This window comes from Sus scrofa, chromosome 1, assembly GCF_000003025.6.
Source record: "Sus scrofa isolate TJ Tabasco breed Duroc chromosome 1, Sscrofa11.1, whole genome shotgun sequence".
In the NCBI taxonomy this organism is placed as follows: Eukaryota; Metazoa; Chordata; class Mammalia; order Artiodactyla; family Suidae; genus Sus; species Sus scrofa.
The window spans coordinates 218,676,140-218,699,313 of NC_010443.5; the positions used below are offsets into that span (position 1 = coordinate 218,676,140).

The 23,174-nt window shown below is 40.6% G+C and overlaps 1 protein-coding gene across 3 annotated transcripts in view; it reads left to right on the forward strand.

Annotated features, from left to right (window-relative positions):
- Positions 313 to 23,174, forward strand: part of LOC106509183 (histone-arginine methyltransferase CARM1-like) — a 268,219-nt gene continuing 245,357 nt past the window's right edge. For 2 of the 3 annotated variants that reach the window (XM_021064249.1, XM_021064260.1), the window contains exon 1: positions 314 to 795. In XM_021064249.1, coding sequence (XP_020919908.1) covers positions 510 to 795 — 286 coding nt within the window. In that variant the 5' untranslated portion in view covers positions 314 to 509. Of the gene's footprint in view, positions 796 to 23,174 lie in introns of all 3 variants that reach the window. The other variant, XM_021064264.1, reaches the window with a different exon arrangement.

A 23,174-nucleotide genomic window follows, 5' to 3' on the forward strand; every position in this document is an offset into this window, starting at 1 on the left:
GCAGCGAGTAAGATTTCAGTCCCCAGTTAGGGGATGGGAGATGAATGTGGTCATTCATCACCAGCCAGTAGCACGAGTGCCCTGTCATTGTCAGGACCCTGTCAATGAGGGAAGAGCTCAGTGCTTAGCACCGCTGTTCACGCGTGGGCGCCAGGAGCCCCATAACCTGCCCAAGAGCAAGTGCCCACACAGCAGAAGCTCGGGCCAACGCTGTTTCCAAACTGACGCCCACGGAGGGTCCCAGCCAACAGCAGGTGTCACCCTTCTGCTTCCAAACTCCAACTGCCTCCAGGTGCCTCGAGCGCTCTCCAAACTTGTGCTGCGGAGCAGCAGCCCTGCGGAGTGACTGCGCCCTCCTGAGCATCTACTGGGCGCCCCTGTGTACCGGAGGTCGCCACGTAACAGCGGCAGCCGGGCACTGGGTGAGGTAAGGGGATGCGCAGGGCAGTGGGTGCAGCCCCAGCCGCCAGGCGCCTCCTAACTAGAAGAACGAACTTTCGGAGGAGGTGATGAAGGTGCTAGCGCTTCCTGGTCCCTCCCCTTCCCGCGGCAGGTTCTTGGCGCGCGGAGCAGCGTCGGGCCGCGCCGCTCGGGCTCCGGGCAGAGGTGCTCCCACCATGGCCGCTGCCCCCGCCCTTGCCAGGGTCCCCGCGCGCCAGCACTACCGCGTGCAACTGCGCTTCGTCACCGAAGAGCAGCTTTTCTCCACGGGGCCGCTCTTGCTCTCTAACCCGACGACTCTGCGGCTGGAGGTCCACCCGGCAGGGGAGGAGGCAGATGCTACGGTGACTGACGGTAAAGTACTGGGGCGACCCACGCACGCGAGTCCTGCTCAGGAGTGGCAGCCTTTGGGGCGCGCGACGGTGGAACAGAGGGGCGAGGGTGCGTGCTTGCGGGGCGCATGCCTGGGGCCGCGGGGCGCGCTCCTGGTAACCCTGAGCATTTGAGCCCGGCCACAGCTCGCGGAGGGGGAGTGCGAGCTAACTCACCTGTCCCAAAAAGACCCAGATGAATCCATTTGTGCATTTCTGCGCTCTGAGAACTTTGGAGCTGCGGGCAGTCAGGCTCTGAGAACTAGCCTTGGCCATAACTTAAAGATGTCAAAAGTGAGGTGCTGTCAATTTTCTACTATACAGCGAGGTGACCCAGTCACACATACATGTATCCTCTAAACCAGCTATAATGGAAAAAAAAAAAATCATCGTTTAAAAAAAAAAAAAGTGAGGCGCTGATTTTCTAGCAGGGAACCTACTTGGGAGCAGAACAAAATGGAAACCCATGCCTCCTTTCAGGGATCAAGGCTTTGTCGCTCCTCACTCCCTTTCCGAGGCAGTAGGCCAACTTGCCCCCTGAAGTTTCTGGAGGGTGAAGTTTTGAAGTGTAGGAGGGACTGAGTTGGGGGTGCACCAGTCAGAGCGGCTGTGGCGACCTGTGTGGTGTCTTCTAGGCATTACTTTGGTGTTCAAAAGGTGACCTTTACCAAGGACGTGCAAGTGCAGCCCCCTGGGTTCCTGAAGCTGATTCGTGGGTATGTTAAGGGAATGCTTCCAATCTTTGTGAGATCCTGGACCTTTTTGAGAATTCTGGGAAACCTCTAGAACCTGGGCCCAGCTAATAAGCATATTTGTGCTCCAAACTTTGGATATAAATATGAGAAAATCACACCCCTCCCTGCCCCACCTATTAAGTACCCTCCGTTCTAACAAGTGTAGGGAACAGCTGCAAGTCTTCAGACTCCTGAGTTCTTCAGACCCTAACTTGTAAGATTCTGAGTACAGTTTGAAGTGTTCTGCGTTGTGGTTTGGTTCCTGTGGGAATTTCAAGTATTATCTGTCTGTGATAGGTAAGATACAGGTTCACTGCTCTATCTCTAAGGCTTTAGAACAGATTCAGGCACATAGTAGGCACTCAGGAAATGCTCGTTGTGAAAGGGAAGAGACCTTTCAGGTGTGTGTCTTCTTCCTTTAGGCTGGGAGAGGGAGGTTGGGCCTTTAAAAAAGAAATATTAAATATCATTTGACTAGTATCTTAGGAAGCTTGAGGTTTGGCAAGAGATCAAAAGCCTTACTCAGCAACTCTTGGATTTCTCTTTTGGATACTAGAAGGAAAAAAGGAGTAGGTTTCAGTGTTTTCCTCTGGGTATTCTGAAATTCAAGGTGCCACAAAGAAAGTTCCATTTGCCTATTAGGGTAATTTTGTTTAATCTGTAGCCATAAAGAGGGAGAAACAGAAGCTCGGATTTGAGATATGCACGGTACTTAGTGTCCTGTGGATTTCTTTCCCACAAATATGCCTTAAAAGAAGAAGTATCAGAGGTTCAAGGTGACTGAAGTTGTAGATTCCCCAGAGCATACCCAGTGCCTGGTCAATGAGGATATAATTACTTTACAGAGAGGAATAAACTTTCTTTCAATGCAGCAAATCAAGTCTGGAGATGACCTCTGTAGTGTGTATTATACATAACTAATGGAAATAAAAAGGATAATTAAAGCTAAGGAAAGTAGTCATTGTCACAAGATTTTGACGAGCTTCCTTGGGAAAGACTAACAAGGAAGCAGAAAACTCACTCGCATAACTGATTGAGTCCTAAAATCCATTCTTTATGTACATGTAATTACTAAAGCTTACTCCTCATTTATGGAGAGTTTTTGGAGAACAATTCTAGCGTTTTTTTTATTTAAACATAACTCATTTTGCTATATAACCAACTAGACCGCTATGGATGGTGGCCAAGCAGAGCAAGCTTAAAAACATATTCTGATGAACCTATTAGAAGAAAAGATTTTGGCATATTTAGATATTGTATGTTCAGTAGCAGCATTTTGAATGAGTAGAGTTTCTCCTGGGATAAAAATTGGCCCAAATTCCTTAATGGAGTATAAGAATGGGCTTAAGAAATGTACCTTTAGAATATTATATAGCTTCCCTTTAGAATATTATAGTTTCTTAGCTCATATCTACTATTAGTTGTTAAACAAGTAAATTCTGGAGTAACACTGCCTGGGTTCAAATCCTGGCACTACCTTTTATAGCTGTACTGCATTTAGCAAATTGTTCATCCTGTTTAAGCCTCAGTTTCTTCATTTGTAAAATAAGGTTGACACTACACATTTTACGAAGATGAAATAAAAGGACCCATATACCATACTTGGTATAATACCCGACATATATTAAGAGCTCAGTAAGTCTTCCCTGTTATGAATAATATTGTATTTATGTTCTGTCCCCAAAATAACAGTTTCCTCAGGCTGTTCTGAGGAATAGCTGAGCTGTATTTTTATGTGAAGGTATTCCAAAGAAGGCTTAATTAGAGCTAGTAATAACCTGGCAAATTTGAATAATCTTTTAGATTCCCAGGCTCAATAGCTTGTCACATAAATAATGGGACCGAACAAGATAAAATCAGCTTGTTCTATTTTCAAGCGCTCCAAAATCAACAATGTTTTTATGAAGGGAACACATCAGGGGATCCAGCCAGTAATGTGCTCCAGCTTATGAACTCTGGGAAGACAGTCACTCATTCCTTATTTTCTTAAATATCTTTTGAGCCTGATCATACCAGGAGCCTGCCTGAGAGCATGCTTAATTCATCCTCCTATCCCCGGGGCCTCCCACAATACCTAGCACACTCAGGATGTTGATAAATGTTTCTTGATTTAACTCAAGCATTTTTGAATCTTGCTAAAATGAGAGTTAACATACTGAGTACTGAGAGTGCAGTCTCTGAGTTGTCTCCCACATCATTAAGACTGGCTTCACTTACAGTCTAGAGGGATATTGTAAAGTACAGTGCATCAGCAGACAGTTGGAGGTATAGGAAGATCCCTAGATCAGGAGACAATTGCCATGGAAAAGGGAGTTTGTTAGTTAGTTCCTACAGGGAGGGAGCACAGCACGTGAAGTGGGGGGTGGTGCACGTGGAGTCAGGAAGAGGAGGGAGTCCAGGATCGTTGGGCAAGAGCCTTCACTGTGGCTTCCCTGAGAAGGACTGGGTGAGGCAGGGTCACTAAGCGAACACTGGCTAGTTTGAATAATTTCAGTGAGGTCTGGAGCCTAGAATCTCCCAAGTGGTCTGCTCTCTGGCCCTGAGGTGACTAGGTGCATGGTGGACCAGACTGAAGGAGGTGGTTGGGACAGGGCTCTGGATTGGTTGGACATGGCTTTGGATTGGTTGTTTTGAAAAATGTAGGGGGAAGGCGTGGGATGGACTGGGAGTTTGGGGTTAGTAGATGCGAAGTATTGCATTTGGAGCAGATAAGCAATGAGATCCTGCTGTATAGCACAGGTAACCAGATTCAGTCACTTGTGATGGAACATAATGGAGGATAACATGAGAAAAAGAATATGTATATATATAAGACTGGGTCATTTTGCTGTACAGCAGAAATTGGCAGAACACTGTAAATCAACTCTAATTTAAAAAAAGTGCTTCCAGCTAAATTGTTTACTACCTATTGGCTCATCCTGGGAGGAGCAGTCTTTCCAGCATCAGCAAGGCCTTGAATGTCAAAGTGTCAGAATATGAAATGAAAAGATGTAATTAATACAAGGGAGAATCAGGATACTAGGGAATTAGAAAATATATAGAGTAGAGGTGGGTGTGGAGGGTGGCTGAAGGTAGGAAAGGCCCATGGGTTAGGAGCTGCATTCAAGTTATGGGGGAAAAAAATGTTTATTGTTTTCATATGTCTAAGTGTGTGAAAGAACTGGAAAACGGGGAACAAAAAAGGGGTTGGGAGGTAGGGCTGCTGCTTCTCCACCCCTTTCTCTGAGATGTCTGTAAACCCTGTTTGGGGTAGGGCGGCTGGGGGGGAAATTAAAGAGCTGAGATTGTATTATGCAAAGGCTACTGGTAGAGTGGCTCTCCAGGAAAAAAGAGCGAACTCTTCTTCCCTTTCTTAGTTTAGGATTGTCCTTTCATTAATCTGGAAGAGTTTGGAAAGTATCTAAATAAGTCAAATAGATAATCGAGTATAAAAATGAAGCGGTTTTTTTGTTTGTTTGTTTTTTGATTTTGTTTTTTTGTCTCTGAGGAATGGTGGAAGGATGCTAGGTTTTTTTTGTTTCTTAGAGGTTACTCATCTCATGAGAGGAGGGAGAAGAAATGTCAGAGGAACAGATCCTTTATATCATGTAGGAGGAGTAATCTCCCTTCATTAAGTCTGTGATCAAAGTATCAGTAAGTTGAGGCCCTGGAACAGAATCCAGAAGTAAGTCACCTAGGTATGATGTAAGCATTAATTACTTTTCATTCCACATGTATTGACTGAACATATATTCTGTACTAAGCAACTGTGTGGGCAGTACACAGGCTGTAGAAATGCTCAACTTTATGGAACTAATATATTTTTCTTTTATTTTTCTTTATTATTATTATTTTTTTGGCCGACCTGTGGCATATGGAGTTCCCAGGCTAGGGATCAGATCCGAGCTGCAGTTGCCACCTGAACTGAATTGCCAGATCCTTAACCCACTGAGCAAGGCCAGGGATCGAACCTGCAACCTCATGGTTCCTAGTCAGATTCGTTAACAAACTGAGCCATGATGGGAACTCCTGGAGCTAATATTTTAATTAGTGAAAGACCATAGCCAAAGACAAAGCAAGTTAATTTCAGAGTGAGAGAAATGTTTTGAAGAAAATGAACAGAAAGAAAAACATAGAGACATTGAGAGGAAAGTTAATTTAGAGAGTGTGGTCAATGAAGGCCTTTCTGAGGATGGAATATTTGATCTGAGGCAGGAAGGATGAAAGGAGCCAGCTAAGTAAAGAGCTGGAGGAAAAATAGCATAATCCGAGAAGACTGGCAGATGGAAAGGCCCTGGAGCTAGGAGCTGGTGCATTTGAGATGGTCAGCCCTGCTGATGCTTGTTAAGGGAACGAGGTGATGATGTGAGTTAAAGTTAGCGTTCTGGTTATTACTGGAGTGTAACAAGCCACCGCAGTGACTTAAAATAACTATTTCATAATGTTCCCAGACTCTATGGATTAAGACACCAGGCAGGGCTTGACTGGGTGTTTCTCTTGCTTCTTGTGGCGTTGACTTTTTGACCCTAAGCTGGTGGCCAGCCTGGCCTGGGCGATCCAAGAAGCCTTCATTCAGCCGGGTTGGCATCTGGGCTGGTGTGATGGCCACTTTTGTGTGGTAATTTGGGTAGGCCATGTGTCCAGATAGTTGATCAAACATTATTCCAAATGTTTCTATGAGGGAGTTTTGGGATGAGATTAATATTTAAATCGGTGACTGTGAGTAAAGCAGATTGTCCCTCCAGAATGTGGGTGGGCCCCATGCAATCAGTTGAAGGCTTTAATAGCCCAAAGGCTGATCTTCCCTGAGCAAGACAGAATCCTGCCAGTAGATGGCCTTTGCACTTGAACTATAGTGCTAGACTATCATTAGGGAGACTATATATGGCTTCTGCATGTGGCATGGCTTCCTCCTGCTTGGTTTCTTCACCCTGCAACTTCTTCCAGGGAGACTTCTGATTCCAAGCAGGAGTCTTCCAGCAGACAGTGTAGGAGATGCATTCCTTTTTGTGACCCATGCATGGACGTCCATTCACATCACTTCTGTCATGCTTTATTGGTCAGAGCAGTTACAAGCCTGCCCAGGTTCAAAGGGAGAGGATGTAGACCCCACCTCTTTATGGGGGAAGTGTCAAAGAATTTGGGGACAATGTTTTAAAACTGTCAGACCAACTGGGTCATGTAGGATCTAAAACACACACACGCAAACACACACTCATTAATGGGGTTTTGAAGGAACTGTAATAACAGTTCTCTTCATCATAATTACTGATAAGCATGGGAGTTTTGACCTGCTCCGTTTCCGACCTGGGCCGATTCACCCCTCCTTAGGCAACCCGGTGGTCCCCCGCTCCCGGAGGGTCACCATATTGATGCCGAACTTAGTGCGGACACCCGATCGGCATAGCGCACTGCAGCCCAGAACTCCTGGGCTCAAGCGATCCTCCAGCCTCAGCCTCCCGAGTAGCTGGGATTACAGGCGCGCGCCACCGCGCCCGGCTTTCATAATTACTGAAACAGCTGTTAGCATGGCTTTTGACATCTACCACTAGGCTTTCTCACTCTTCTCTTATAATGTGAACTTGCCTTCCACTTGGGGTGAGCACTCCATGAAACATCTTCTCTGCAAGCAACAGACTAGGAAGCAAGCAAGAAGAGGGCTGGAGTGGGCTAAATCTGAGAACCCTGGGGGAGAGGGCAGGGAGGGGCTAGAATTGTTACTGAGGCACAGTATTTCTCAGTTGGGCACAAGTAGCATTTGTGCTGGGAACATTCTTCATTGTGAGAGACATTGCAGAATGGTTAGCACCTGGCAGCAAATGCCAACAACCCCCACTCTCACATCCCAGTTCCTGTGACAGTGAGGACCACCCTTCATCCATGCTCATAGAACTCCCTTCACAGGGACACATGAGAGAGGAAAAATGCAGAATCCTGCCACCAGTCTATTCCCAGCAGTCACAAACTCAGCATACTCTTTACGCATCTCCATCCAAACTGTTTGAGAAACAACTACATATTTCCTTGGCACAATAATCCCTCCCCCAAACAGTAACTATTCCTCATACTCACAGTCAAGTCTGACCTTGCTACCATTTAATCCTGGCAACCATTTCAGCATTGTTGCCCTGAGGAGTTGTTTTAAAATGTGAAATACAGTCAGAATCCTGCCAAGTAACTCCTTTCTTTCATTGTTACTTTACCAAAAGCAGTGCTTTCATGATTTCATTATAGCTTTCTAAGGAAGATATTTAATGCAATGGAACCGAGGCTTTCAGTGAGACCTGTTTTGTGTTCCAGCTCTATGGGCTGTATACCAGTGAAGAGAAAGCATTTCCTTCCTCTGTCAGGCAGCAACAGGACCTCGAATAGATGACAAATGGAAAACCGTTCAAGGCCCGTGTATGTCTGAGTCTAAAGACACCAGAAGTAAAAATAGATGAAAGGACTTGTTTTCCTGGCCAGATAAAGACCCTTTAAGATGCCTTTCTTCCCCTGATTTCAATAGCCTTACTAAGTGGTGGTCTGTGATCACTACCAATGAATAAACCAGTTAAGAGATAGGCAGGCCACTGACTAATACTTACAGTCAGGGCCACTGTGAAGAGAAAAGAGACTTGGGCATCTGATGAATAAACTGTAGGTAGTGTAGCTGCCCTTACTTTTCAGAGTTATTATTCAAAACAAAGAGGTTATTGAAGATAAAAAAAGAAATGTCACCAACATCCTATTTGTGCTTTGTGTGGGGACTGGCCATAGGATGTGTGAAATAGATAATTACTTTAAAAGATGAGGTTTATAGGATTTCCCATCATGGCTCAGCGGTAAGAAACCCGACTAGTATCCATGAGGATGTGGGTTCGATCCCTGGCCTCACTCAGTGTGACAGGGATCCAGCATCTCTGTGAGCTGTGGTATAGGTCACAGACATGGCTCAGATCCTGAGTTGCTGTGGCTGTGGTGTAGGCCAGCAGCTACAGCTCTGATTCGACCCCTAGCCTGGGAGCCTCCATATGCCATGGGTGCAGCCCTAAAAAGACCAAAAAAAAAAAAAAAAAAAAAAAAGATGAGGCTTGTAAAAATGTGCAAGAGTAGATCCATCCTTATAATGAAACCCCTTCTGTCCCCCTTCTTCTCCCCTCTTTGGTCACAAGTGATGTGCATGCTTACCCCTGACACGTTGGAGCTGAGGTATGGAATGCACTGTCATCAGCATCCTCCTCCTCCTCCCTGGATTTCCCTCCCTGTAAATCCCCAGTGCCTGGGAGCCCTCCCTACAACACTACCTTCCTTCCCAGTCTTGCCAGGGTTTCCCCCCCAAGATTTGTGAGTAAAAGCTGAAGCGGTTAGGTTTTCCCAGTGCACTAGCATTTTAATAGGGACACATCCCTTGTTTAGTGGAACCACCTTATATTCTTGAATAATGTCCTTTTTTTCTGGTCTGAGAGATATGTGGGTATCTCAGATCACGTTCTAATTATTATATTTACTTCCATTTAGCTAAGCTACTCTTCCGTGGTAGATCTGACACACATTATCTCTGACCTGGAGGGTAGATCATAGTGACCTTATTTTATTGGCCCCTTTTGTTTCAGATACATTGCCCTCAAAACCTGATTAGTTCCCCACCCTTACATGATACTGTCTTGTGTTTAGCTATCTGGTCTTTAGCCTGTGGTAGGTTGGACATCTAACTCCAAACCCAAAGTTGGATTTGCCCATAAGATGAAGAAATGCTTGCTTGTTGTTCTAGGGAGCTGGATTCTTCAATGAGCTTAGAAACATGAGTGGCTGATAATATTGTTCTTGGCATATTTTGGTCAGAAATGAAGTTTCCTAAACTCTAGGCAGGCCAGCCATCTAAATAAAATTGTGTGACCTTTTGTTAGTTGTTTCTCTCCATTTTAACCTCTGTTTTATAATGATGTTAGTGAGGTGGTTGGATCAACCAGATGAGGTTCTCCCATTTACTGGCTTCACGACCTTGGGTACATTTATCAAACCTTCCTGAACCTGGGTTTTCTCTCTTGGAACCTGAGAAATCCTTATCCCATAAAGTAATGGGGAAAAAAACTAAATAATAAAAAAGTGAAAAACTCGAGATGACTTCTACTAATTTTCAAAGTAAATACAGTCAGAATTGTCAAGTAAAAATAATGCAGAGATATTTGACAAGCAGTTGTAAACCAAAACTGCCACTTCTGTGGATCTTACGTTCTCATACCAATGAAGAAGCATCAAATTGTTTATCTATGCTGCACTTCCTGAAGGACTACTGGAGGAACTATATATTTTATGATTCTCACATATTCATTGTATATAGTTGTCTTTGACATTCAGAATATGGCTAACTCTCTAATATCAACCCTCTCTACTGAGGAAACTTTTCTTTTCTTTTTTTTGGCCACACCAGAGACATATGGAAGTTCTCAGGTCAGGAAACTTCTGAGCTGCAGCTGTGACCTATGCCACAGTTGTGGCAATGCTGGATCCTTAATCCACTGTGCCAGAGCAGAAACTCCAAGGAACATTTTCTCAGAGCCTTTTTATGTGCTATTCCTTCTTGTTGAGATGCTGTCCCCATATCCCCATCCCAGTCCTTCATATATTTGAGTTCTTCTCATCCTTGAGTTCAAAGTTTGAAAGTTATATTTCTTACCAGGCTAAGTACCCACTTACTGTATCCACCCCCATTTATTTCAGCCTTCTTGCTTTCATAGCAATGATCACAACTTGTAATGAGAAATTTAGAAAAAAATATTTATCCTTGGTTAAAATGGAAGTTGGAATCATGGGCCACAAATCACAGGAGTATTTAATGAGAAACCTTGAGGAGACGGGAAGAGATTAACCTAAATGCTTTTGAGAATGTGATAAGGTTGAAGCATATTTTCTAATTAGGAATCATAAAGGCATAAAGGATAAGGAGCACTTGCCAGGTCAGGTGAAAGGACGGTTTGGTTCAGAGCTACACATATTATGAATTTTGTCATCAGGAAATAGAGTTCCTGGTCAGTATCTTGGCTGAGAAGGGTAAAAAGGTCTCCTGTAATATTTTCTTTTTAACTATAGAAAGTTTATTGTTCTCTCCTATAAAATATAAGTCAACCTTAAGGCTCTTATGACCACTGAAAAGCTTATTTAACATGTTTGTTATGGGAAATTATATTTATTTACCATACATTTATTTTAGAAAGTTGCATTTGCTAGGATGTTTGTTGTGGAAAATCGAGTTTATTTATCTAGTTGTGTTGTCCACAGCAGCACTGTGATAGATAGGTTACTAACTTTCTTCAGTAATGCTCCCTGTATCAGTGATGGGAATTTATTTCATTTATTGGTTCATGCAGTTCATATTTACTGCACACCTATTATGAGCCAGGCATTGTCCAAGGTTCTGGGCAAATAGCAGTGGATTAGTTATCTATAGCTGAGTAAAAAATAACCACCAACTCAGCAGCTTAAAAAAACACATACTAATTACCTCACTATTTCTAGGGTCAGGAGTCTTGGTCATGGTTCAGCAGGGTCCTGAACTTAGGGTCTCTCAGACCTTCAGTCAAGGCTCTGCTTGTGCTGAGGTTTCATCAGTATTTGATTGGGGAGAGATCCAAGCCCACTTGTGTATTATTGGCCTAATTCAGTTCATTGAGAACCTTGGTTCCTTGTGGCACATTTGCAAGAGGCCTTCTCCAGTTCCTTGGTACATGGGTTGCCCAACATGGCAATTCTATCGTCAGGGCCAGTAAGAGAGAGAGGACTCTGAAAACAAGATGAGTCGCAGTCTTTTTTTTTGGCTAGATCCCTGGCATATGGACATTCTTGGCCAGGGACTGAATCCAAGGCACAGCTGTGACCTATATTGCAGCTGCAGCAGTACCAGATCCTTAACCCACTGTGCTGAGCCAGGGATTGAACACATGCCTCAGCAGCAACCTGAGCCTCTACAGAGACAATACTGGATCCTTAACCTGCTGTGCCACAGTGGGAACTCCCAAAAGTCTCAGTCTCTTATGTAACCTAATCATGGAAATGACATCCATGACTTTTGTTATAGTCTATTGGTTAGTCACTAACTATCAGTCCATACCTAATGGGAGAGGATTCCATAGTGGCATGAATACCAGGAGGCAAGGATCATCTTGGAGTCTGCCTGCCACAAAGAATGGACAAAACAAAGTCATTTCTTTTACCAAGCATGCATTCTAGAACCATTCAGAAAGTGTCAGGGTCTTTGTCTTTGCTGGATTTTCTGTGGGCCTGTTAGAAGAAAATATATTTATGCTTCTAACACAAATTGCTAAACACCTCATGAAGAACCCTTCTTTATAAAATTAGTTATCACATATAGTCCTACCGTGAAACTCTTTGGGAGTTTTGGAACTAAATTGCAGAACTAAAGTATCTCAAGGTCTATGAAATCTCTCAGCAGAGCTGCAGTGATCAGTGGAACAGAAAATCAGCTCCGGTGTGCTTTTGGCTTTTAGGTCCTTTGCTTTGGAGAGCTGGGTGGCAGAGACCTGTATTTATGATTAAGACAAGTCATGTGGTAACGTCGATTTAATTTTTAAGTCAGCTTTTCTTCATTATGACTTCATTTCTCTGTCTGAAGGGCTTTGCTAGCTTTTCCTCTTTACAGGGATGCGGGGAAGAGAGATGTATTGAAGATAAAATTTGTCTTCTGTTTAGGTTCAGACACTGAAGCATTTTTATTAAGTCACTCACAGGGGAGACAGAGTGAGGCATTGTTTCAAATACTAGAAATTACAGTGAAGTTCTATAAAGTGAAACAAAGAAGTTAGTACAAGATGGGAAAGGAGAAGGAAAGAAGATGGGTAGATGAAAGGGAGGGAGGAAGAGAAGAAGAAAGGAAGCTAGAGCACTCACTGTTGGTTGATTGCATCTTAGGCGATAAACAACTGGTACATTCTAGGGATATTGCTGTTTTCCATACCAGGCATGTTTTATGTCATCATCTAAAATATATTTCACAGAAGTTCCTATCATGGCTCAGTGGATTAAGAACCTGACATCGCGTCTGAGAGGATGTGGGCTTGATCCCTGGTCCCGCTCAATGGGTTAGGGATCAGGCATTGCTGTGAGCTGTGGTGTAGGTCGTAGATTCGACTCGGATCCCACATGGCTGTGGCTGTGGCTGTGGTGTGTGGGCAGCTACAGCTCCTCTTTGACACCTTGCCTGGGAACTTCCATATACCACAGGTGCAGCCCTAAAAAGAAAATGTGTGTGTGTGTGTGTGTGTATCAGAGTCCAGAGTTTAGCACTTATATTTTAAAAGACATGGAGATAGATTCTGGGCAGGCCTGAAAAAATGCCTACACTTTGAATCTTGAGTACCAGAAACAAAGATGAGTGAAAATCCATAAGTTAGGACTGGGAAGAGGAAAGTGATCTGAATTTCGTGAGCTGTTGCCAGCCTAAGTCCCGCTAATGACATTGCAGATCTCATGGTTTTTGTAAATATTGCAAATTAATGTGAGATGCCCTGCTATACTTGGAAAAAGACTGAAGCACAGCTCAGAAACCGGCCTAAGATAGAAGAAAGGACAGAACCGATAGTGCAGACCCAGCTGTTGGGGCTAGAATCTGTGCCCTCAAAATGCATCTCTGGAGAGTTGTCCTTGTGGCTCTGTGGCTTACAAACCTGACTAGTATCCATAAAGAGTTGGGTTTGATCCCTTGCCCCGCTCAGAGGGTTAAGGATCTGGTGTTGGTGTGAGATGTGGTGTAGATTTCAGACATGGCTCAGATCCCGTGTGGCTGTGGATGTGTCATAGGTTGGCAGCTGCAGCTCTGATTCGACCCCTAGCCTGAGAACCTCCATGTGCTGCAGGTGCAGCACTAAAGAGCAAAAATAAAATAAATAAATAAATACACACTTCTCTGTGCTTGGAAAACAAAGAGTCTGTGCCATTGCTTCATGAATTTCCTTTGCATAAAGCTTATTTTTTGTCCTTATGGGGAGACTCATTTCTATTTCATATTTTTTTCTTCCTCAGAAAAGTAAGTTTTTAAATCCTGTTTCCATAGATGACATGTCCTTCAGGATATGAATTCTGTTTCCTTAGATTTTTAGCATTATCAGATCAGAAGAACATGTCAATATTAATTTTCTGATCTGTAGAATAATAATAGCACAAGAATCAACTGTAGCTCAGAGAGGTGGACTGAAGCTCCAGGCACAGCTAGCTAGGACAGAAATGAGTGGGGGTTGGAGCTCGGGCCCCTGCCATCCAGTTCACCTCTTTTTTAGTCTCCTTAGAGAATATTTAGAATAAATTCTCACAGCCAATTTATATGATCTGTATCTCTTGTCTCCCAGGAATACTGTGATTTTTCTCTTTCATTTACGAGAGGAATTTTTTTTCTCCATAAAGCATTTGGTCCCTTGATATCCAGTTAGAATGGTAATCCATTATATGGTGTTGAAACATTTCAGGTGTACGGCTTTCCCTGCATTTCTCTGTATTCTGACATGGACCTTCACTTTCAGCTTCTTGAAGTCTGAGATTGTGCCTTCATCATCTGTTTGTTTTTAAGAAGATGTTCAGTAAGGCGTGGTTCTAGTGGGTATAGTTGGGCAGCTTCTGGGGGAGAAAGTATATTTTTCCCTTGGAAATTATGGATCTACATCCATATCATCTTTACTCAGCCATTTTTACAGTGAGCTGATTTTTCTGTGAAACTTCTTGCAAATTAATCAATTTCTCCTTGCTTTTATTAGTTAATTTTGTTCCACTTGGAGCAATTCTTCCTAATCAGAACATGTGCTTGCACTTTAATGTAATAATACAACTGTGAAGGGAAGCATTTGTGCTAGTTTGCTTGTCTGCCTCAACAAAACATCCTTTAGTGAAGTCAGCTCCAGGTTTTCCTACTTTTTCCTCCATGATTCTTTCTCAAATATGTATCATGCTTTTAGTTTGCTCAATTCCCATGGGCCAAACATATTTGCAATCTGTGGATTACAACCCCCTTGCAAAAAAAGGTGAAATTATCATGCTAAGTGAAGTCAGTCAGACAATGAGACACCAACATCAAATGCTATCATTTACATGTGGAATCTAAAAAAAGGACACAATGAACTTCTTTGCAGAACAGACAGTGACCCACAGACTTTGAAAAACGTATGGTTTCCAAATGAGACAGGTTGAGGGGTGGGGGGGATGCATTGAGGGTCTGGGATGGAAATGCTATAAAATTTGATTGTAATGATCGTTTAAATGTAATGAAATTCATTGAGTAATAAGGGTGAAATTTCCAACAAATCTCATTCCTTAGAAAGGTAGAAAGGACACTTGTGTCCATGAAGCTTAGATCCTGAGAAATAGGGATTTCACATAGTTTGAATTAGCATAGTAGCCTTTAAATAAACTTTTTCCAAAGCAGCATATTCTGTCATTGGCAAGTAGCAAGATTATGAAGTTCTGTGATCATTTTAATTATTTCTGATAATCATTTGCTTATAATTACTAAGCACCTTCTGTGCCGGTACCATTATATCACCTTACCAGTAATAAAATAAGTTACTTTGTATGATTCTTACTCTTGATGACATTACACAATAGACACACAGAATGTTGGCAGCACTTGGTGGACCCAGAGTCCCAGAACTTAGGAAAAGGTATATTTTTGCCCTTATACTTCTTGACTTGATTCTCTTGTTTGTCTCTAGAAACCACCAGCTCCTAAATTCATAGAATGAAATTTCCATTAAACACACAGGGTTAACAGTAAGAGAAGAGAGACACATAATGCCGAGGGATTAAAGCATGAGCAATAAAGTAATGAAGGCTAGAAAGAACCACGAACACATGTCCATCTTTTTATAATAGCCTCAGGGAGTAATTACCAAATATCACATTTACTACTTAGCAAAAGTCTTTTATTGGATAGGTAACTGCCACCTAAGATTTCTGCTTTTTATTTTTGTCTTATATTTTCTATTTTTATCTTCTTTTTAAAAAAATTATTACAGTTTATTCACATTGTCCTGTCAATTTCTGCTGTATAGAAAAGTGACCCATTTATACATTTATATACATTCTTTTTTAAAACATTATCTTCCATCATGTTCTATCACAAGTGATTTGATCTAGTTCCCTGTGCTATACAGCAGGATCTCATTGCTTATCCATTCCAAATGCAATAGTTTGCTTGTACTAACCCCCAAATCCCTGTCCCTCCAAGTCCCTCTCATTCTCTCCTCCTCCCCCCTGGCAACCACAAGTCTTCTCCATGTCCATGAGCTTGTTTCATTTCTGTAGATAAGTTCATTTGTTCCATATTTTAGATTTTAGATGTAAGTGATATCATATGGCATTTGTCTTTCTCTTTCTGACTTACATCACTTAGTATGAGAGTCTCTAGTTCCATCCATGTTGCTGCAAATGGCATTACTTTGTTCTTTTTTATGGCTGAGTAGTATTCCATTGTGTATATGTACCACATCTTAATCCATTCATCTGTCGATGGATATTTGGGTTATTGCCATGTCTCGGCTATTGTGATTAGTGCTGCAATGAACATAGTGATGCATGTATCTTTTTCAATGAAAGTTTTGTCCAGATATATGCCCAGGAGTAAAATTGCTAGATTATATGGTAGTCTATGTATAGTTTTCTGATCTACCTCCATACCATTTTCCATAGTGGTTGTACCAATTTACATCCCCACCAAAAGGGCAGGAGGGTTCCCTTTTCTCTACACTCTCTCCAGCATTTGTTATTTGTAGACTTACTAATGATGGCCATTCTGACCATACTACTGAAAGCAATCCACAGATTCAATGTGATCCCTATCAAATTACCCATGACATTTTTCACAGAAGTAGAAAAAACAACCCCAGCATTTATATGGAATTATAAAAGACCCTGAATTGCTAAAGCAATCCTGAGAAACAAAAGTCAAGCAAGAGGCATAACCCTCCCAGACTTCAGACAATATTACAAAGCTACAGTAATCAAGACAGACATACAAATCAATGGAACAGAATAAAAAATCCAGAAATAAACCCAGACACCTATGGTCAGTTAATCTTTGACAAAGGAGGCAAGAATATAAAATGGGGAAAAAGACAGTCTCTTCAGCAAGTGGTGCTGGGAAAACTGGACAGCTGCATGTAAATCAATGAATCTAGAACACACCCTCACACCCTACACAAAAATAAACTCAAAATGGCTTAAAGACTTAAATGTAAGACAAGACACCATCAAACTCCTATAAGAGAACATAGGCAAAACATTCTCTGACATCAACCAAACAAATGTTTTCTTAGGTCAGTCTCCCAAGACAATAGAAATAAAAACAAAAATAAACCACTGGGACCTAATCAAATGTACAGGCTTTTTCACAGCAAAAGAAAACATAGAAAAACAAAAAGACAACCTACAGAATGGGAGAAAATAGTTTCAAATGACACAACTGACAATGATTTAATCTCCAAAACATGCAAACAATCATACAACTCAACAGCAAAAAAATAAACCCAACTGAAAAATGGGCAGAAGACTTAAATAGACGTTTCTCCAAAGAAGACATACGAGTGGCCAACAGATACATGAAAGAATGCTCAGCATCACTAATTATCAGAGAGATGCAAATCAAAACTATAATGAGGTACCACCTCACACCAGTCAGAATGTCTCATATCTTTCACTTTTAGGTAGTTAACTACTTGGTGGGGGCATGAGAGGTCCATCAAATACGTGTAAGTCTTCTGTGACTCTGAGAGGCCCAGTCTTGCTATTTCAGGCATGACAGTACATGCTCTGATTTACTAGACAATTTGTAAACATGTTTTTTGGTGGGCTGTATCATGACATGGGTGGAAAACTAGAGTTCTCAAGCCAGTAGTCCTTAGAAGTACTTTATGTGGTAGAAAAACATTAAACATTTTGGTAGTTCCCTGGTAGCCTGACAGTTAAAGACTTGATGTTGTCACTGTTGTGGCTTGGGTCACTACTGTGGCTCAGATTTTATCCCTGGCCTGGGAATTTCTGTATGCCAAAAATTTGTGGTTTTTTTGCTTTATTTTTTAGGGTTGCACCTGTGGTGTATGGAAGTTCCAGGTTAAGGACTGAATCAGAGCTGCAGCTTCTGGCCTATACCACAGCCACAGCAACCTGGGATCCAAGCTGTGTCTGTGACCTACACCACAGCTCACAGCAACCCTGGATCCTTAACCCACTGAACGAGGCTAGGGACTGAACCTGCATCCTCATGGATACTAGTTGGGTTTGTTACTGCTGAGCCACAATGGGAATCCCACCTCCCTCCCCTAGTTTTTTTTTTTTAAATTAGCTGGGGAGTTGAATTAATGGTGATGGTGTAAATCTTAATCTATTCACGCATCCTCCCCCCAAACAAAAATAACAACATGAAGAAATAAAACTCAAGCTCTCAGCATAACAAGAAGACAAATATTATTCAACCTTCAAAACACCTGCGACTGCAAAAGTAAACATGGAATCCCAGTGAGTTGTCTCTCATCCTCCTGCTATAAGCCCTTGGATTATAAGGGCAGTCTCTGGAAAGTTGCATAAAAGAGAGAAGAAAAAACTTATAGCAGGCTTGCCAATGATCGAAAACTATCCTTGTAAAGAGATAGTTTTAGTTGTGCGAAGGAAAAAGCTTTTAAACTGGAACTCAAAATACTGATGCAATAAAAGAAATGGTTAATAAAATGTACTACAGAAAAACACAAAACTTTGCAATTCAAAAATATAACTGACAAACTGAGAAAATATTTGCAACATATATCACAAAGTGCTAATGTCCTTAATATATAAAGAAATCTTTAAAATTTTTTAGGTAAATAGATTAAAATCCAATAGAAAAAAATGCAAAAGATAGGAACAGACAATTCACAAAGATGTAAAATGGGCTTTCAACATATAAGAAGTTATTCAGCCCTAAATAAGAAAACTGAAAGATAAAAGTACTCTTAAATATTATATCCTATATATCAGATAGGCAATAATTAAAAAATATAAGAACACATTCTGTTTTTGAGACTGCAAAAATAGGCACTTCTACACACTGGTGGTGGAAATGCAAATTGGCACAATCCTTTTGGAGGAGAGTTTGGCACCATCTGAACAAAACAAACAAACTACATATGTTTTGGTGTTTAATGCAGTAATGTCACTTTTAGGAATTTACCCTGAAGGTACCCCTTTAACAATATGGAAACACATATGTGAAATTTTTTTCATTGCAGTAGAATTTGTAATTGTATAATGTTGGAGACAACCTAATTGTTGAAATCTTGAAAATTGATTAAATAAACTGTGTTACATAGGTATGATGGAGATTGTGTGGGTGTAAAACAAAGGAGGATAATTGTGGAATGATTTCAAGGATAAGTGTAAAAGGCAAAGCAGAAAAGAGTATCTATAATCTACTACCTTTTGTATAAGAAATATGGGAAAATAAGAAAACATGTGCATCTGAACTTTATACCCAAAAGAAGGAAAGGTACTTGAGAGACTAATTAAACTGGTTACTTAAAGGCAAAGACAGGGGTATGGGAATGCAGTGGAAGGGGTAGAAATAATTGGGAGGAGAGGTGGAGACTTATTAAAATACATATATAATTTGTATAGTTCTGACTTTTGGAACTATGCTGATGTTTTACATACTCAATCAGCATCCAAGGGGGGAAATTTTAAAGGAAAATATAGAGAAGTAAATTGAACTGTATTTCAAGTAAATAATAACATAACTACAGTACAGTTCTTTGAGAGAGACAGATGGAGAAAACAAAAATTCTATGACATTTGAGAATCATAAGCTTAAAAAGTACTTAATCTACCCTAATTCTTGACCAGGGGATCAGAGATTGCAATGTTGGGGCTGCAAGTCTGGGGATACCTGGTGCCATCAGAGGCTCAAAGAGGCAAATAATGGATTCTCCTATAGAGCCGCCAGGGTGTGTATAGCCCTGCTGACCCCTGGGTTTGGGGCTTCTGGCCTCCAGAACTGCTGGAAGGTATATTTGTATATATATTTTGAGTCATCTTGTTTGTGGTGATTTGTTATAGCAGCCACAGGAAACTTATATATAATACATTCCACTACATTCATATTTTGAACTAATGTGGATGTGGTTATTTAAAACAGAAAACAAGTATCTAGATTTATAGCCATTTTTCTCAGAGTGGACAGAGCCAGTGCCTTCTAGCAGGAGTTTGTGTTGAATTATCTCAGTGTGATTATGGGCAGTCAAATTATATTTCTCTGAGACTGAGTAAAAATATAGCTCAATATTCCTCTGGACCTTGGAGTTCTGTATAGATCACCTAATGGCCATGGCTAACCACAAAGAATTTGAAATCTAAGAAACATTTTCTCAGGCAAGGATATATCATAATTATAATGATACTTTAAGATAGACACTAAAAAATAAACTGTGACTGTGAGAAGAAAACTTCTGAACATTTTATAGTATAAAAAGTCAGTGAATAGTTTTGAGATCATATGAACTAAATCCATCCTTAACTATCGGATGAGACAGCATGACATTTTGGGAAGACCACTAGACTGAGAGCTTATTCAGTTGCATTAGATTTTTCTGGGTTCATTCCAAGAAGTTTGAAAAGCATAAGTTGCTCCATTTATGGCTATGGTTGGAAGGGTGTCTCTTTTTCCAAGGAAAATAAGCTCATCAAAAGGAAGTAGAGATGTTCTGAGTATTAGGATTTGTGTTCACGGGAACGCATAAACTCAATATTGGTGGCATGAAAGCTTTTGATTGAGTTAGAGATAGGAGCCTGGATGGATGTGAGAGTGGCCATGTGTAGGAGGGTTCATGACCTAGTGGAAGTTGTGGGCGGATGCTGTATGCCGGGCAATGATCACCAATTAGGTGTGGGAGTGGTGAGAGGTTCTGGTTATCTGTGTGTATCTGCTGCTGAGCAACTTGAATTATCTGTCCCCATGTTACATCAGATAAATATTTGATTTCTTTGGGTGATAATTTCATTTTTTTTAGAAAGCAAAATAACTGATCCATACTACATGGCAGGGAAAAATTATTTAGAGATATGAAAGTGATGGAAACTTTGGATAAAAAGTGGTCCTATTTTAGCAGGAAGAACCCAGGGCATTTGGAGACGTGCTCTAGATTTTAGGAAATGTATGCAAGTATAGTCCAGGATTCGAAATGTAAAGACGGTTTATCATGATTAGGATGTTATCAAAACTAAAATTCTCATAGAATAATTGTACATAAGTCCAACGAGAAGCAAAGGGATGGCACCTTTAAAAGACTCTATGATGACATGAGGAACTCTAGAACAGAGTTTTATTGATCATGAATAAAAAGTGTAAAGCAGGGGTATCCAACAAGATGGATAATGGCATGATACAGAACTGTAAGAAACTAATCAGAAAATCTGCAATATGGCATGGCTTGTGACTGGTTGAAACAAAAGTAAAACTCCAAGGATTTTTAAATGATATTTTTTGCTTATGTGGACCAGCATATTTGGGTAGATGATGCAGTCTTAGTTGGAAACAGAAAGCAGACTCTATTTCATTTCTGTATTCTGTAATAAAGGGGACTGGAATTCTGATTCAGGTGGAAGAATGGAAAAAGTTAAACTCTCAGAGCTTCTTAATTTGAAATCTATAGACGTCAGTCAAGCCAGGGGAAGAATTCAGAGAGTCTGTGAACTTGAATGGGCAAAAAATACATCTTTATTTTCACTGACCTCACACTTTAAAGAAATTTAATATTTCTTTCACTTTTGAATGTAGACAACAGGCCAGAGTGAGATTAGCATTAAAAAAAGATTAGCATTAAACTTTATCACTAATAAAGTCACAGATATTGCCATATGATATTACAGTAGTTGCAGCAGCCTCAAAATATTACTTATGCATATCACTGCTTTAAAATTATAATGGTTATTAAAACCATAGCTAGATTTTATTATTTGGTTTCTTAATGAAGAAAGCATGTGTATTATCATATTCTGAAAATTCTATTTCAATGTTAGTTTTCTTAATCATTTTATCTATTTATGCATTTAAAAATATTATTCTGAGAAGGGACTCGTAGGCTTCATCAGACTGCCAAAGGGGTCTATCGCATAACATTTTTAGAAATACCTGAATTGGCTTCTCTAAATGAGTATGTCTCCCACTTTGAATATTCTAGTTACTTGGAGAATGGGAGGCCTTCTGTACTGAACTTGGTTATCTTCAGGAAAAGTGGAGGGTCACAGAGGTACCAAATGATTATAAATGGATTCATGTCAGAATTTAAACTAGATCAGTTAACTTGGTCTTACTATTTAGCAGATGCTTTTATTGGGCCATTAAAGAATAGATTAGAAGATTTTATTAGTAGGTCTCATAGGCTGTACATAGAAGTCCTATGATCTATTTGGATCAAAGTCCCTCAGCAGTCTGTGTGGTTAGTAAAACAGCCTCATACCATGGACCCATATTTCACCTTGAGGTCAATTAAAAATCTGCCAGAACTTGCTATGTCCATCTTCAGCAACCACACCTAGTGAAGCGTCTATGGTCATTCACCCTCTTCCTTAAGGACTACAGTACTTGTTCAAAATTTTCTTCTATAGTTCACATCTTTTCATGATCCTTGGCAGTCTGTGACCTGTGGGTGACCTCCATGACCTTAAGCTTTCACTTCAGTTTGGTCATGCCTTACCTTAGCCTCACCCTAAAATTTATTATCTATCACCCTAGAATTTGTTATCTATCAGAAATGCTCCATCTCTGAAACCTTGAACTTCTTAGAGAAGATAGACTCTCCCACTGTCTAATCTAAACAGCTTGGCCCTTCCTTTAAACAAATGTTTAAAAGTTATAATTGAATTAATAGCCATGATTAAAATTGGAGACATTTATTACGAAAATCTGGATGTCTCACCTTTTTAAGAATGGAAAGATTTACAGCACTGGCCCTGAGCTTCTTGTAAGTGGGACAGAATAAGGGCTGTCACTTCTGGAAGGAAACATGCTCTGAGGTTGCCTCAGTCCCTCTTGTCTATTATTGCATTTGTTCTCCCCTCTACCTCTTCCTGTTCTCTTTGAGCATTTGACTTTGTAAAACTTGCAGCTTCTGATTTTCATTACAGTTCTTTATCTGTTCAAGAATTCAGAATCTTGACTCCTTTTTCTTCCCATTTTATAAACCTATTCCTTGATTTGCTGCTTCTTTTCTTTTTTTTTTAATCTTATGGAGATCTGAAAGTTTATTACTTTCAAAACTTTAATCACCACTCTCAAATCCACTTAGTCATTAGCATAAAAGAAGAAATTGGAAACAAAAATTTTAAAACATAGGGCCTTCTCCCTGAAAATTTAAAAACAAAGCAAATAAACAATTAAACATCTCTTGACATATAGTCTATATCATATAACTAAAACAGTGGTCAAAAGGAATTTATGACATTAAATTATAATATTAATAAAAATGAAAAGGAATAAAAACTCTAAAGTTATAAAAATAACACACAAATAAAAATAGAAGGAATTAAAATTAAAAGTAGCAATTGTAGCATGGTAGCTGTAGTTGACAATATTGTATATTTGCAAGTTGCTGTGGAAGTGAATTTTGAAATTTCTCACCACAAAAAAAACCCCCAAACTTTGCAA